The sequence below is a fragment of the Anabas testudineus genome, chromosome 17 (assembly GCF_900324465.2).
Source record: "Anabas testudineus chromosome 17, fAnaTes1.2, whole genome shotgun sequence".
In the NCBI taxonomy this organism is placed as follows: domain Eukaryota; kingdom Metazoa; phylum Chordata; class Actinopteri; order Anabantiformes; family Anabantidae; genus Anabas; species Anabas testudineus.
In genome coordinates, this window is record NC_046626.1 from 7,295,050 (window position 1) to 7,308,238 (window position 13,189).

General features: G+C 35.8%; 3 protein-coding genes across 43 annotated transcripts in view; all 3 read left to right on the forward strand.

The window, feature by feature from the left end:
- The window catches only part of LOC113171758 (complement factor H-related protein 1-like), a 69,372-nt gene that overhangs the window by 54,166 nt on the left and 2,017 nt on the right, over positions 1–13,189 (forward strand). For all 41 annotated transcript variants that reach the window (XM_026374380.1, XM_026374382.1, XM_026374389.1 and 38 more), the window contains one exon: positions 12,959–13,024. In XM_026374380.1, coding sequence (XP_026230165.1) covers positions 12,959–13,024 — 66 coding nt within the window. The remainder of the gene's footprint in view (positions 1–12,958; positions 13,025–13,189) is intronic.
- LOC113171762 (complement factor H-like) lies at positions 1,563–5,197 on the forward strand. Its single transcript, XM_026374434.1, has 10 exons — positions 1,563–1,705; positions 1,782–1,973; positions 2,395–2,574; positions 2,730–2,921; positions 3,180–3,251; positions 3,349–3,372; positions 3,612–3,773; positions 3,865–4,032; positions 4,781–4,806; positions 4,920–5,197. The coding sequence occupies exons 1-10, from the start codon at positions 1,651–1,653 to the stop codon at positions 4,929–4,931; spliced, it is 1,083 nt and encodes a 360-aa protein (XP_026230219.1). The 5' UTR covers positions 1,563–1,650; the 3' UTR covers positions 4,932–5,197.
- On the forward strand, positions 6,665–9,998 carry LOC113171763 (complement factor H-like). The gene is made up of 10 exons (XM_026374436.2): positions 6,665–6,823; positions 6,900–7,091; positions 7,513–7,692; positions 7,848–8,039; positions 8,192–8,263; positions 8,361–8,384; positions 8,627–8,788; positions 8,880–9,047; positions 9,659–9,684; positions 9,798–9,998. Exons 1-10 carry the CDS (start codon positions 6,769–6,771, stop codon positions 9,807–9,809), a joined length of 1,083 nt encoding a protein of 360 aa, XP_026230221.1. The 5' UTR covers positions 6,665–6,768; the 3' UTR covers positions 9,810–9,998.

The window sequence follows — 13,189 nt, forward strand, 5'->3', positions numbered from 1 at the left end:
GTGGTAGTGTCTGTATTTTGTCTCCTGGCACTGTTTTGGTTTGATAGTTTTCTAGTTCACTGCATACACTTTCAGTTGTGTATTTACAGTGGTGTATCCCGCTAGGCTTCGTAATTCAGTGAATATATGTTTTTGATGTTTGCAAACTGGGACATAATGCTACGATAATGTAAGCTTGCTCATTGTCAAAAGAACAGATTATTACAGACAATAAATATTGCACACCCCTATTATACAGTACTGTATTGTTCATAGTGGTTAAAATTGGCCCCACATTTTCAGACTTGTTCCAGAAGTCTGCATGCAACCCACTTTGATGCCTATTTTTTTGTTTTTACTAATTATTTTCCTTTTTCATAATTTCAACCTTTGAATTTGTGATTAGACTTGGACATTTATGTCAACAGCAACAACTTTTATACTGTTTAAATTATTATTTTTTTTTTGTAGAGACTTGACATTTGTACTTGAAACTACTTTTACCATATGTATGTGTGCATACATAAGAACTATAGGCACTACATCAATTTGGGCCAAATAAAATCCAATATGTTAAATGTATGTGCACTGTGGTACATATGTTTAGCTTTTTTTAGCCCAACTATGTTTGCTAGTGACAGCCATGGCCAGAGGTTATTATGTTTATAGATTGTATGTCTCGCAAACACAATACTTCAGTAGTGTTGTGAGGGAATTTCCTCAAATATAGCACAGGTATCCACTTGAATGAGCAGATGTAGTCTGACATACATGCGTAGAATCTGCAATTAATTTATTATATTAGTCATATACATGAGTCATATTATTGGATGCAATCATCAGTAGTAACAAAGTAGTTTGTTGAAAGCATTATTTATATAAATAAATAAGTTAATTAATTAATACATATTACACAGTAAAATATTAATTGTTGTGGTACCAGTTCTGGTACTGTGATATTTTATTCTCCAGTGTCCAGTGCACATTATTTGACAAATACAAGGGGTAATGGTAGATTAGAAAAGGATATATATATATATATATATATATATATATATATATATATATATATAAATATATATATATGAAGCAAAAGCCATTGTATTAAATTCAACAAACCTTTTAAAGAAAGTTTTTTGATTATGAAACTACTGATCATAAACTTACCCTCTATTAAACTGGGTTTTAAATTTGCATTAATAAATCCTCTACGGGTAAATGCATAACAGTGTCACCTGGTGGTGGTTTGTTATAAAAAACAATAGCAGTGTCCCCACCAGGATGGAAAAACCTGACAAAAAGGGAACCCTGTAAATTTCATAGATTTTGGTACCAAAGTAGATTTTTTGTCTCTAAAAAAATTGTAAATTATGAAAATGCCTTCATAATGCCTTTATTACATTCAGAAACATGGTGTCCCCATGCGTAACCTGCTAGTCTGGAAGAAAAAAATAGTCCCCACCAGGCTGGAAAAACGTGTATGTGTGTGTGTGTGTGTGTGTAGGTGTGTGGGTGTTCTGTCTTTGTTTTGGCTGCATATCAGCAGCATGGTGCCCGAGTGTTTACTCCTCAAACTTTTTACAGGACACTCGTCGACATTAATTAACTTCTTCTGGACTGTACCCGGCTCTTAGCTCTATTTGGTGGTGGGACGATTTCATTCCTGTGAAGATGTGCATCCGATATCTTGGATTTATTCTGCTCTGGTTTCCTGGAGGGCTGCATTGTAAGAACACTGAACAACTGAAATTTCTTAAAGATACAATTAAATGAATGTAAACTTGTTTATTTTTTTACATTAGCACAAAGCGTGACACAGTCCTGTAGTGCTCCCAGCCTGGACCATGGTTTCTTTGCTCCAAAGCAAGAGATTTATTCTCACGGAAAAAAGTTGACCTACACCTGTAATGATGGATACAAACCTGCAGAGAAGAGCTGGTGGGTAACAAGCACGTGTGAAAACGGGAAATGGTCTCATCAACCACAGTGTATAGGTAAGTGTTCCCTGACCACCTCTGCTTCATGTTAAGGTGAAGAACTCATGATTGGCGTATTAATGGTTGTGTTATCACATTTATAAATACAGGAGGTGATTGAAATGTGTGTGATCCTGTGCTAAAGCATCTTTTGCTTCATTTTTGAGCAAAAGTATTCAAACTTTTCAACATTCAGACGATTTTCAAGCATCAAATATTTGAGACATTTCATTCACTTTTAATGAGCAAGAGTTTGGAGATTATACTTAAACCCTGATTGATCATGATTATGCAAAATATTGCTGATTTAGAAAGTTTTTTATTAGTCAGAAAAAAACAAACGGTGCCGTTAAAATAAAATACAAATGCACCAAACTGTGTTTTTAGTTTTATTTATTTTTTTGCTCTCTCTTCTTTTCTTTTAAAATTCTTTTTTCAGGTGAAAGTTTTTGCGCTGAACCAAATATCCCTAATGGAAAATACACTAAAATACAGACTGGTTGGTATAAAGTGGGAGCAACTATTGGGATTAGATGTGACCAGGGATATGAGCACAAAAACCAGGCTGTCACAGCCAGATGTCAAGATGGAGCATGGACGACCTTACCCATCTGCGAGAGTAAGTCTGTTAAATGTAGTGGTGAGATGTAAAACTAACAATAGCACCTTGAACTCCTGTTGATGATAGATGTGCTGTTTTTGGAAGAAGGTCTCTTTATACGTATCAATCAGCTGCAGACTTAACTTATTGATGATTTGTTTTGTCATTTACAGAAAGTATCAATGCATGCAGTGAGCCTCCTAAGATCCAACACGCTGTAATAATTAATCAGGAATACCAGGAAGTGTTTGCTGTAGATTCAGAGGTGCAGTATGAATGTGAAGATGGATTCACTACAGAGGGAGGAGACACCAAGGAATTCATCTACTGCTTATCTGGTACCTGGACTAAAGGTCCAACATGCAGTAAGTGAACAAACTGAGACAAACTGTGATGGAAATACTCTAAACTGTTTATGTTTATTTATGGAGTCACAGAGTTTATATTGAAATCAAAGAGAAGCAGCAGCAAATAGGATCAGATGAGAATAAAGACAGAAGGACTGTGATCAATTTTTATGCCTCAGTCAAATGAAGACTTTGTTCTCTCGTCTGGTAAATTTGACAATCTGATGTAGATACTTTTGATCAAATGTTTATGTTCCTAATTTTTCTCTGACTTAGGCGTAAGAGCAAAATCAGATACTGGAAGTGATGGATCTGCAGGAGGACACACTACGTCTGCTGGAGGTGGAGGTAGATTATTGATCTTTGTATCACTGTAGAAACTATGAACACTTTACGTCACTGACTGGACGTTTCATTTCCTTCCTGTCTGCTCTGTGTCTTACAGCATCTTCTACCATCTCAGTGTCAGGTAAATGATTCAGAGTCATTATTCTTTATTCCTGACATGTACCAGACTGTTGTTTTTACTTTTCTAATATTTATCTTTTTTTAATTTACCATTTCTGAAATGAAACTAAATTAGTTTAGAGGCGTTCAGTACACGTACACGTACAAACTCGTCTCAACAACTGACTGATCCTCAATCTGTCACAGATTCAGTAGTTTTTCATGAGACAGTATCAATAATAACATCTTTTATTATTACAGTGGACAACTGTGGACGTCTCCCACACGTTCCAAACGGTGATGTTGTGGAACAGGGACAAATGTTTTTAAAATACCAATGTAGTTCTTTTTATACACGAGTTGGTCCAGAAAAAGTGACATGTAACAGTGATGGTACTTGGTCAACACTGCCCACCTGTGAAGGTACGAACACGTCAACACTCGTTTTTTATTCCTGTCAGATTTCACATTAATGATTCTCCATTAAAAGAGTTTTTCTGCTCATTTGGTGCAGCTGCATTCTGTGCTCTGGATCCTGCTCGGTATCCTGAGAGTAACTTACGACCTGGACTTGGAGTTGAGTACATAAAGGAAGGAGAGACAAAGAATATTCCATGTAAATGGGATCGTTGGAGCATGCCTGTTAAATGCATTAACAGACAAATGATTTCACGTAATCGTTGTAAGTATACTTTTCATTTAGCTTTTATATTTTAGTTTGGCACAGTGCTTTTATTGTCAGGTGGGAACATGAACTGTCCTTCTTCACTATGGATAAAGTTATGTTCAACTACAGAAGATAAATATGATTTGTGTTATTATAATTTAAGGTATATGTGAAAAACCACTTTTTAAATCCTCCTTTACTTCTACTGTGTTCACGTCTAGTGTGCCTCTTCTCTTCATTTTCACACCGTACGACCCGTACTTTAGTGATTTAGGTTGGAAAACCACAAGCTGCTATTTTCAATGTGACATTTAATGTGGCAGCGTTTGCGTAGTTTTCTTTCTTCGGTCAAAAAATAACACATTTCAACTAAAATCTGAAAAAAGGGAAGAATTCAAAACTTCCCCTTTAATCCATGTCTGCAAACACAGTGACATCTTTTACACATGGATGAACAATGATTATTGATTTCTGTTAATAAAGTTGCGTTAGCGGTTCATCATTATTCATATTTATTATCTTTCCTATAAGCTGAGAGTAGACATTTTCTCTTGTTTGAAAAGGATTTTAAAAAATGAAATGTGTCAACACATTTTCAAGAGAAGACTTCTACTGTGGTAAGAAGGTGAAGATCCAGTGGATCCTCGTTTCATAAACAGCGTCTCAACTGAACAATTTTCTGCTTTAATTTAAGTCGTTCAGAAATTCATTAAATCAGACGTGAAAAAAAGTTCATTATGTTTCTGTTATTTGATTGTTTTAGGTTGTCATGATTCTGACATTTACCGGGTAAGTGTGATTCTTACATTTACTTTTCAAATACTAAATTGCGTTACTTTATTTTATTCCACAGTTTTATATTAACTGTTAACATTCTGCTTTCTTGTCTATATTATAACCAGGGATATTGTTAGAGGAGCTACTGCTGCCTGATGGTTCACTTCATTGGAAACATGTGAAGTGCCTCCAGTGAAAACTGCAGAAAACACTAAAAAACAATGATCACATGAGATTTTATCAGCGAGTTCCTGCTGCTAACATTTGAACACACAGTGTTGGAGCTGGTTGTTCTTTGTCAATCACTTGTATCTTTATGACTGAAACTGTTCAGCACTTTGAACACATAAATAAAACTGATCCAGCTCCCAGTGGTGTGAATAAATGTAGACCTTCATGTTAATGTGTCTACGAGTGATGTGGAACAGTCCTTCAACTAAAAGAAATGCTACTGGCCATGAATCATTTTAAATGTCACAGTACAGGTAGGACTGGGGTGACAAGTAATAACTGTACTGATTAACATTAATGGTAAGACAATGAGAAAACATGTCTATGAATAATTAAACAGATAAAACAAGTATAACGTTTTGCACCTTAGTTTATAATAATTAATAATTTAATAATTAAACTGTAATTAGGTGGATTTACAGAACGTAGGACAGAGACTGAAGGCTGCAACACATCAACAAAAATTTCATAAAATCCTCACTTATTTAAGGTCTAACCAATAAAACTGAGTTTGAATTTTCGCTTTAACAGAGGTCATCTCACGTGTCCACAGAGTTACTTTTAGCTCCAGAAACAGGCCTGGATGCTCCTACAGCGAAGGCACTGAGCTCTAGTTTGAAGTCTAGATACAGAACAGTTAGTGTGTCTGCAAAGAGCTTTGAAACCAATCAGTAAAATCTTTAAATGAGTCTGTATTCAGTGGAGTCTTTTCTTATTTTATTGGAAAGCTTGACATATTTTGATGCACTTCATAATTCAGTTCTGTCTTTTCAGTACAATGTGCTTCCTTTAAAGATTGGAGAATTTAAAACATTTTATTAATCTCAAAGGGAAATAGTTTTGCCTTGTTTCAGCTGCTCTCAATACAACTTTTTTAGATGATTCAAGTCGGCAGCTGTGCTCTTTAAAGGAACAGTAAGCAGGTTAATACGTTAAGCTACGTGAAAAGACGTTGATTGTGATTCAATAAAACTGTAAAACCTTTCTTTAAATACAAATTAGAATTAGAGTCTGAAGTTCAATGATCATATAAAAGATTCTCAAACTTTCTCTCTCGATAAACCTTCAGTGACCTCAACCAAGCTAAACTGTCTTTACAGTCTCATTCCCATCAGGATAGAGTTTGTGTGGTTTGGTTTTCCCGACTGGTGGCTGGGAATATGTTTTTATGCTGTGTGTTTTATTCAGAAGTTGTGAAACCCGCCTGGATAAACAGGCACAAACTGACCTCTGATCACAGCAGTCCTGGAAATGGTGTTTTTGAAACCAACACTGTAAATAACCAAATAGATTTTAGTGGAGCAAATGATGTGGAGATGATCTATTCACATGCCATTGTGAATAAGAGATTAATATGGTGAACACATGATCTGTGTTGCTCGTTGAAATGAATAATGACCAACACTTCAGGCTGAGGACACATCGATAAAAAACTGATCTGAATGTGGACTTTTCCAAACATATATCCTCAGAATAACAACACATCCATTTCACAGGCTCTCATGTAAAGCCAGAATATAATAATTAATAATTAATAATGAATAAGACTGATCCACCTTACGTCTGTTCCCGGTTCCTGTGTGTGTGTTCTGTCTTTGTTTTGGCTGCATATCAGCAGCATGGTGCCCGAGTGTTTACTCCTCAAACCTTTTACAGGACACTCGTCGACATTAATTAACTTCTTCTGGACTGGACCCGGCTCTTAGCTCTATTTGGTGGTGGGACGATTTCATTCCTGTGAAGATGTGCATCCGATATCTTGGATTTATTCTGCTCTGGTTTCCTGGAGGGCTGCATTGTAAGAACACTGAACAACTGAAATTTCTTAAAGATACAATTAAATGAATGTAAACTTGTTTATTTTTTTACATTAGCACAAAGCGTGACACAGTCCTGTAGTGCTCCCAGCCTGGACCATGGTTTCTTTGCTCCAAAGCAAGAGATTTATTCTCACGGAAAAAAGTTGACCTACACCTGTAATGATGGATACAAACCTGCAGAGAAGAGCTGGTGGGTAACAAGCACGTGTGAAAACGGGAAATGGTCTCATCAACCACAGTGTATAGGTAAGTGTTCCCTGACCACCTCTGCTTCATGTTAAGGTGAAGAACTCATGATTGGCGTATTAATGGTTGTGTTATCACATTTATAAATACAGGAGGTGATTGAAATGTGTGTGATCCTGTGCTAAAGCATCTTTTGCTTCATTTTTGAGCAAAAGTATTCAAACTTTTCAACATTCAGACGATTTTCAAGCATCAAATATTTGAGACATTTCATTCACTTTTAATGAGCAAGAGTTTGGAGATTATACTTAAACCCTGATTGATCATGATTATGCAAAATATTGCTGATTTAGAAAGTTTTTTATTAGTCAGAAAAAAACAAACGGTGCCGTTAAAATAAAATACAAATGCACCAAACTGTGTTTTTAGTTTTATTTATTTTTTTGCTCTCTATTCTTTTCTTTTAAAATTCTTTTTTCAGATGAAAGTTTTTGCGCTGAACCAAATATCCCTAATGGAAAATACACTAAAATACAGACTGGTTGGTATAAAGTGGGAGCAACTATTAGGATTAGATGTGACCAGGGATATGAGCACAAAAACCAGGCTGTCACAGCCAGATGTCAAGATGGAGCATGGACGACCTTACCCATCTGCGAGAGTAAGTCTGTTAAATGTAGTGGTGAGATGTAAAACTAACAATAGCACCTTGAACTCCTGTTGATGATAGATGTGCTGTTTTTGGAAGAAGGTCTCTTTATACGTATCAATCAGCTGCAGACTTAACTTATTGATGATTTGTTTTGTCATTTACAGAAAGTATCAATGCATGCAGTGAGCCTCCTAAGATCCAACACGCTGTAATAATTAATCAGGAATACCAGGAAGTGTTTGCTGTAGATTCAGAGGTGCAGTATGAATGTGAAGATGGATTCACTACAGAGGGAGGAGACACCAAGAATTTCATCTACTGCTTATCTGGTACCTGGACTAAAGGTCCAACATGCAGTAAGTGAACAAACTGAGACAAACTGTGATGGAAATACTCTAAACTGTTTATGTTTATTTATGGAGTCACAGAGTTTATATTGATATCAAAGAGAAGCAGCAGCAGATACTTTTGATCAAATGTTTATGTTCCTAATTTTTCTCTGACTTAGGCGTAAGAGCAAAATCAGATACTGGAAGTGATGGATCTGCAGGAGGACACACTACGTCTGCTGGAGGTGGAGGTAGATTATTGATCTTTGTATTACTGTAGAAACTATAAACACTTTACGTCACTGACTGGACGTTTCATTTCCTTCCTGTCTGCTCTGTGTCTTACAGCATCTTCTACCATCTCAGTGTCAGGTAAATGATTCAGAATCATTATTCTTTATTCCTGACATGTACCAGACTTGTTGTTTTTACTTTTCTAATATTTTTTTTTTTATTTACCATTATTGAAATGAAACTAAATTAGTTTAGAGGCGTTCAGTACACGTACACGTACAAACTCATCTCAACAACTGACTGATCCTCAATCTGCACTGTCACAGATTCAGTAGTTTTTCATGAGACAGTATCAATAATAACATCTTTTATTATTACAGTGGACAACTGTGGACGTCTCCCACACGTTCCAAACGGTGATGTTGGGGAACAGGGACAAATGTTTTTAAAATACCAATGTAGTTCTTATTATAAACATGTTGGTCCAGAAAAAGTGACATGTAACAGTGATGGTACTTGGTCACCACTGCCCACCTGCGAAGGTACGAACACGTCAACACTCGTTTTTTATTCCTGTCAGATTTCACATTAATGATTCTCCATTAAAAGAGTTTTTCTGCTCATTTGGTGCAGCTGCATTCTGTGCTCTGGATCCTGCTCAGTATCCTGAGAGTAACTTACGACCTGGACTTGGAGTTCAGTACATAAAGGAAGGAGAGACAAAGAATATTCCATGTATATGGGATCGTATGAGCATGCCTGTTAAATGCATTAACAGACAAATAATTTCACGTAATCGTTGTAAGTATACTCTTCATTTAGCTTTTATATTTTAGTTTGGCACAGTGCTTTTATTGTCAGGTGGGAACATGAACTGTCCTTCTTCACTATAAGTTTTCAATGTGACATTTAATGTGGCTTAGTGTTTGTGTTGTTTTGTTTCTTCAGTCAAAGAATAACTGAAAATCTGAAAAAATTATCATTTTTACTGTAGTTTACTGTTAAAAAATATCATTCTACAAATATAGAAAAATAACCACAAAACAAACCATAGAAAAAATGATTTGAATTTGATCCATGTCAGCAAACACAGTGACATCTTTTACACATGGATGAACAGTGATTATTGATTTCTGTTAATAAACCTGCGTTAGCGGTTCATCATTATTCATATTTATTATCTTTCCTATAAGCTGTGAGTAGACATTTTCTCTTGTTTGAAAAGGATTTTAAAAAATGAAATGTGTCAACACATTTTCAAGAGAAGACTTCTACTGTGGTAAGAAGGTGAAGATCCAGTGGATCCTCGTTTCATAAACAGCGTCTCAACTGAACAATTGTGAAAAACTGTAAAGAAATAATAAAAAAAATAAAATAAAGTTCATTATGTTTCTGTTATTTGATTGTTTTAGGTTGTCATGATTCTGACATTTACTGGGTAAGTGTGATTCTTACATTTACTTTTCAAATACTAAATTGCGTTACTTTATTTTATTCCACAGTTTTATATCAACTGTTAACATTCTGCTTTCTTGTCTATATTATAACCAGGGATATTGTTAGAGGAGCTACTGCTGCCTGATGGTTCACTTCATTGGAAACATGTGAAGTGCCTCCAGTGAAAACTGCAGAAAACACTAAAAAACAATGATCACATGAGATTTTATCAGCTAGTTCCTGCTGCTAACATTTGAACACACAGTGTTGGAGCTGGTTGTTCTTTGTCAATCACTTGTATCTTTATGACTGAAACTGTTCAGCACTTTGAACACATAAATAAAAGTGATCCAGCTCCCAGTGGGGTGAATAAATGCAGACCTTTATGTTAATGTGTCTACGAGTGATGTGGAACAGTCCTTCAACTAAAAGAAATGCTACTGGCCATGAATCATTTTAAATGTCACAGTACAGGTAGGACTGGGGTGACAAGTAATAACTGTACTGATTAACATTAATGGTAAGATAATGAGAAAACATGTCTATGAAAACATCAGCAACCAGCAGGTTTGAAAAAAGACCTTGTGCTGATGAAACCACAATGAAATTAAATCAGAGTGACAGCTAAAGTATGGAAAGGATAAAGAACTGCTCCCTTCTAATTTCTATTTGGTAAAACCTGAATATATTTTAATACCCTTAAAAAAAAAATTCTTAAATCATTTATTTTATTTAAATTCTAAATTTGTGGATAAATTATGTTCTTTTGTCTGAAAACGTTATGGCACAGTCTCTTCATAAAAGGTGAACACAAAATAAAAATATATAAAAAGCTGAACATCTGGTGTTTAACTTTCAGACTTAAACACCAACTTGAACTTTTATTAAGATAATGAGCTGAATACGTTTCTTATTTGTTTTTCCACTTACACTTTTTGCATCTGTCTTCCTGGCGTCAGAATTTGTCTAATTTGTCTAATTTGTCTAAGGATTGAATTATAAGGAAAGTTTAACAATTCAGAGGAGCAGCAGGAGCTCTGATGAATCAGCTGTTATGTGCAATAGGAACAGTTAATTTTTAAATCTATTTATCATAACCTACGTCACAAAATCAGGGGTGTCCAAGTGTGACAGAGAGTCGGAAACGACAATATCAGGACCCTGAAACTGAAGCATCTAAATGAAATTCATTTAGTGAATTACATTTATTCAATGTAATAATTTCTCCTAATGTACAAACACACAGTGACTCAAAGACAGGCTGTATAGGACAAAGTAAATATCCCAGCAGCTAATGATCCTAAATGATTTCCTAACAATTCAATCAATCTTCAAAGAATTCCAGCTCTGTTTCTGAGGTTTGTCATTTGACAGGACAGTTTTTTTGGTCTTTCAAAACACTGACCTCTGACCCCAGTGTTCGGGAAATCAGTCTGTAATCTGGACTGTAAACAATCTCATAGATTTTTGTACAAATGATTATCTGGAAACTTTTGGGGCCAATGCATCAGTGTGGGTCACTCTCAAATAAAATAACAAACATGAAACTGACATCATTAACTCTCCTCTTACATGTGCTCGTGGTGTGGATGATGCAGCTCGTACCAAAGGAAGAAATGAGTACAAACAGGGGTAAATTTGACAACAAATGAGACTTAACACGTAATATTGATCAATATATATTTTGTTTTCATATGTAATGAACCTCATTTAACATGTGAAACATGTGACTTGTCTCAGAGTTCATGAAGTCTGAATATTTGTGTTGGCTTCTGAGCAAGATCAGTTTAACAGGACCACAGTGTGATGTTTACTGTTTCTTAACCATCAGGGAACGTCCCCAGCAATTATTAACAGTCTGGATCTGAAAGAGGCTCTTCACTCTGCTTTGTCGTAGGGATTTAATTCTTGACAAAATGTGTGTGAGATATGTTGGATTTGCTCTCCTGGTTTGGTTTCCTGCAGTGCTACATGGTAAGAACCTTACAATGCGCACTTAAAGACATGGTAGTTTGTCATTAGTCTACTTTGTATTATTGTTTATTATTGTGTTTCAGCCACAGAAACTTGTTCTGCCCCCAAACTGGACCATGGTTATTTTGTCCCTGTTCAAGAAACGTATCCTAATGGAACACGTCTCAGTTATGCCTGTGACGAGGGGCATAAACTAGCTGCAGAGGGTTGGTGGGCAACAAGTACATGTGAAAATGGTACATGGACTCCTAAACCACAGTGTATAGGTAAATATCTCAGCTGGGTTTGTTTAAAAATATCACTCATGAATGAAATTATTGCTGACTTGCAATTTGTGAGGACAGGTTACAGTTAGACAGTACTTTGTTATTATATATTGAAGTATTAATACTTTATTGAAAGTCATGTTGTAAAGTCTAAAAGTGTCGACTGTATTTTGTTCTTTATTGATCAGATGAAAAACACTGTATTCCACCGAAGGTCGCAAACGCAAAATATGCTGAAGACCCAAAGGGATGGTACAACGATAAGCGCAAATTAGTAATCAAATGTGACAAAGGGTATGAATCTAAAAAACATGCCTTGACAGCGCAGTGTAAAAATGGAGAATGGCTCTCATTGCCCGTCTGCGAGAGTAAGTCCTTCAGATGCTTTAGCTGCGACAACTGGACACCTTTTCCTGTTTCTTTTCTTAATTTGATTTATCATTTACAGAAAGCAACAATACATGTGGTTACCCTCCCAAGATTCAAAATGCTGTAATAGTCAAACAGAAATACCAGGAAGTGTTTGCTGTAGACTCACCAGTACGGTATGAATGTGAAGATGGATATACCGCAGAGGGAGGAGACACCAAGAAAATAGTCTACTGCATGTCTGGTAACTGGAGTGACGTTCCAAAATGCAGTAAGTGAACAATGTGCTGAGACGTGATGGAAAAACTGTATTTCTGGAGACACAGAGTTTATACTGAAATCAAAAAGAAGCAGCAGCAAAGGGGAGCAGATGAGAATAAAGTTAATAAAAGAAAATTAGACTTTGACTTTATTCTCTCGTCTAGTAAATTTGACTATCTGATGTAGAGACTTTTAATCAAATGTTTATATGACTAATTTTTCTCTAGCAAAACCAGATACTGGAAGCGGATCTGCAGGAGGACACACTACGTCTACTGGCCGAGAGACACAACCAGGAGGTGGAGGTAGATTATTGATCTTGTAATAATTTAAAAAATGAATTAATACATAAGTTTGGCTTAACAAATAAAATACTGTCTTTATTTAATGTATTTTTGTCCACAGGCAGAGACCCAGATACTGGACATGGTGGATCTGCAGGAGGACTCACTACGTCTACTGGAGGTGGAGGTAGATTATCGATCTTTGTATCATTGTAGAAAAAGTGAATACTTTACATCCTTGACTTGTTGTTCTTACTCTGAAACTTTTTAAATATTTCTTTACATACTGTGATGAAAATCCTTCTATTGAACAGGGATTGGAGCTGTAATAATGTTTCTTTATTAATGGAGC

What these genes read in the sequence shown, in the direction of transcription:
- LOC113171763 (XM_026374436.2), top strand. Translation starts at nt 6,769, where the DNA reads ATGTGCATCCGATATCTTGGATTTATTCTGCTCTGGTTTCCTGGAGGG. An exon ending in GACCTTACCCATCTGCGAGA is followed by an intron (nt 7,693 to 7,847) that starts GTAAGTCTGTTA and finishes TGTCATTTACAG; the next exon opens with AAAGTATCAATGCATGCAGT. An exon ending in TACGTCTGCTGGAGGTGGAG is followed by an intron (nt 8,264 to 8,360) that starts GTAGATTATTGA and finishes TGTGTCTTACAG; the next exon opens with CATCTTCTACCATCTCAGTG.
- LOC113171762 (XM_026374434.1), top strand. Translation starts at nt 1,651, where the DNA reads ATGTGCATCCGATATCTTGGATTTATTCTGCTCTGGTTTCCTGGAGGG. An exon ending in TCATCAACCACAGTGTATAG is followed by an intron (nt 1,974 to 2,394) that starts GTAAGTGTTCCC and finishes TTCTTTTTTCAG; the next exon opens with GTGAAAGTTTTTGCGCTGAA. An exon ending in TACGTCTGCTGGAGGTGGAG is followed by an intron (nt 3,252 to 3,348) that starts GTAGATTATTGA and finishes TGTGTCTTACAG; the next exon opens with CATCTTCTACCATCTCAGTG.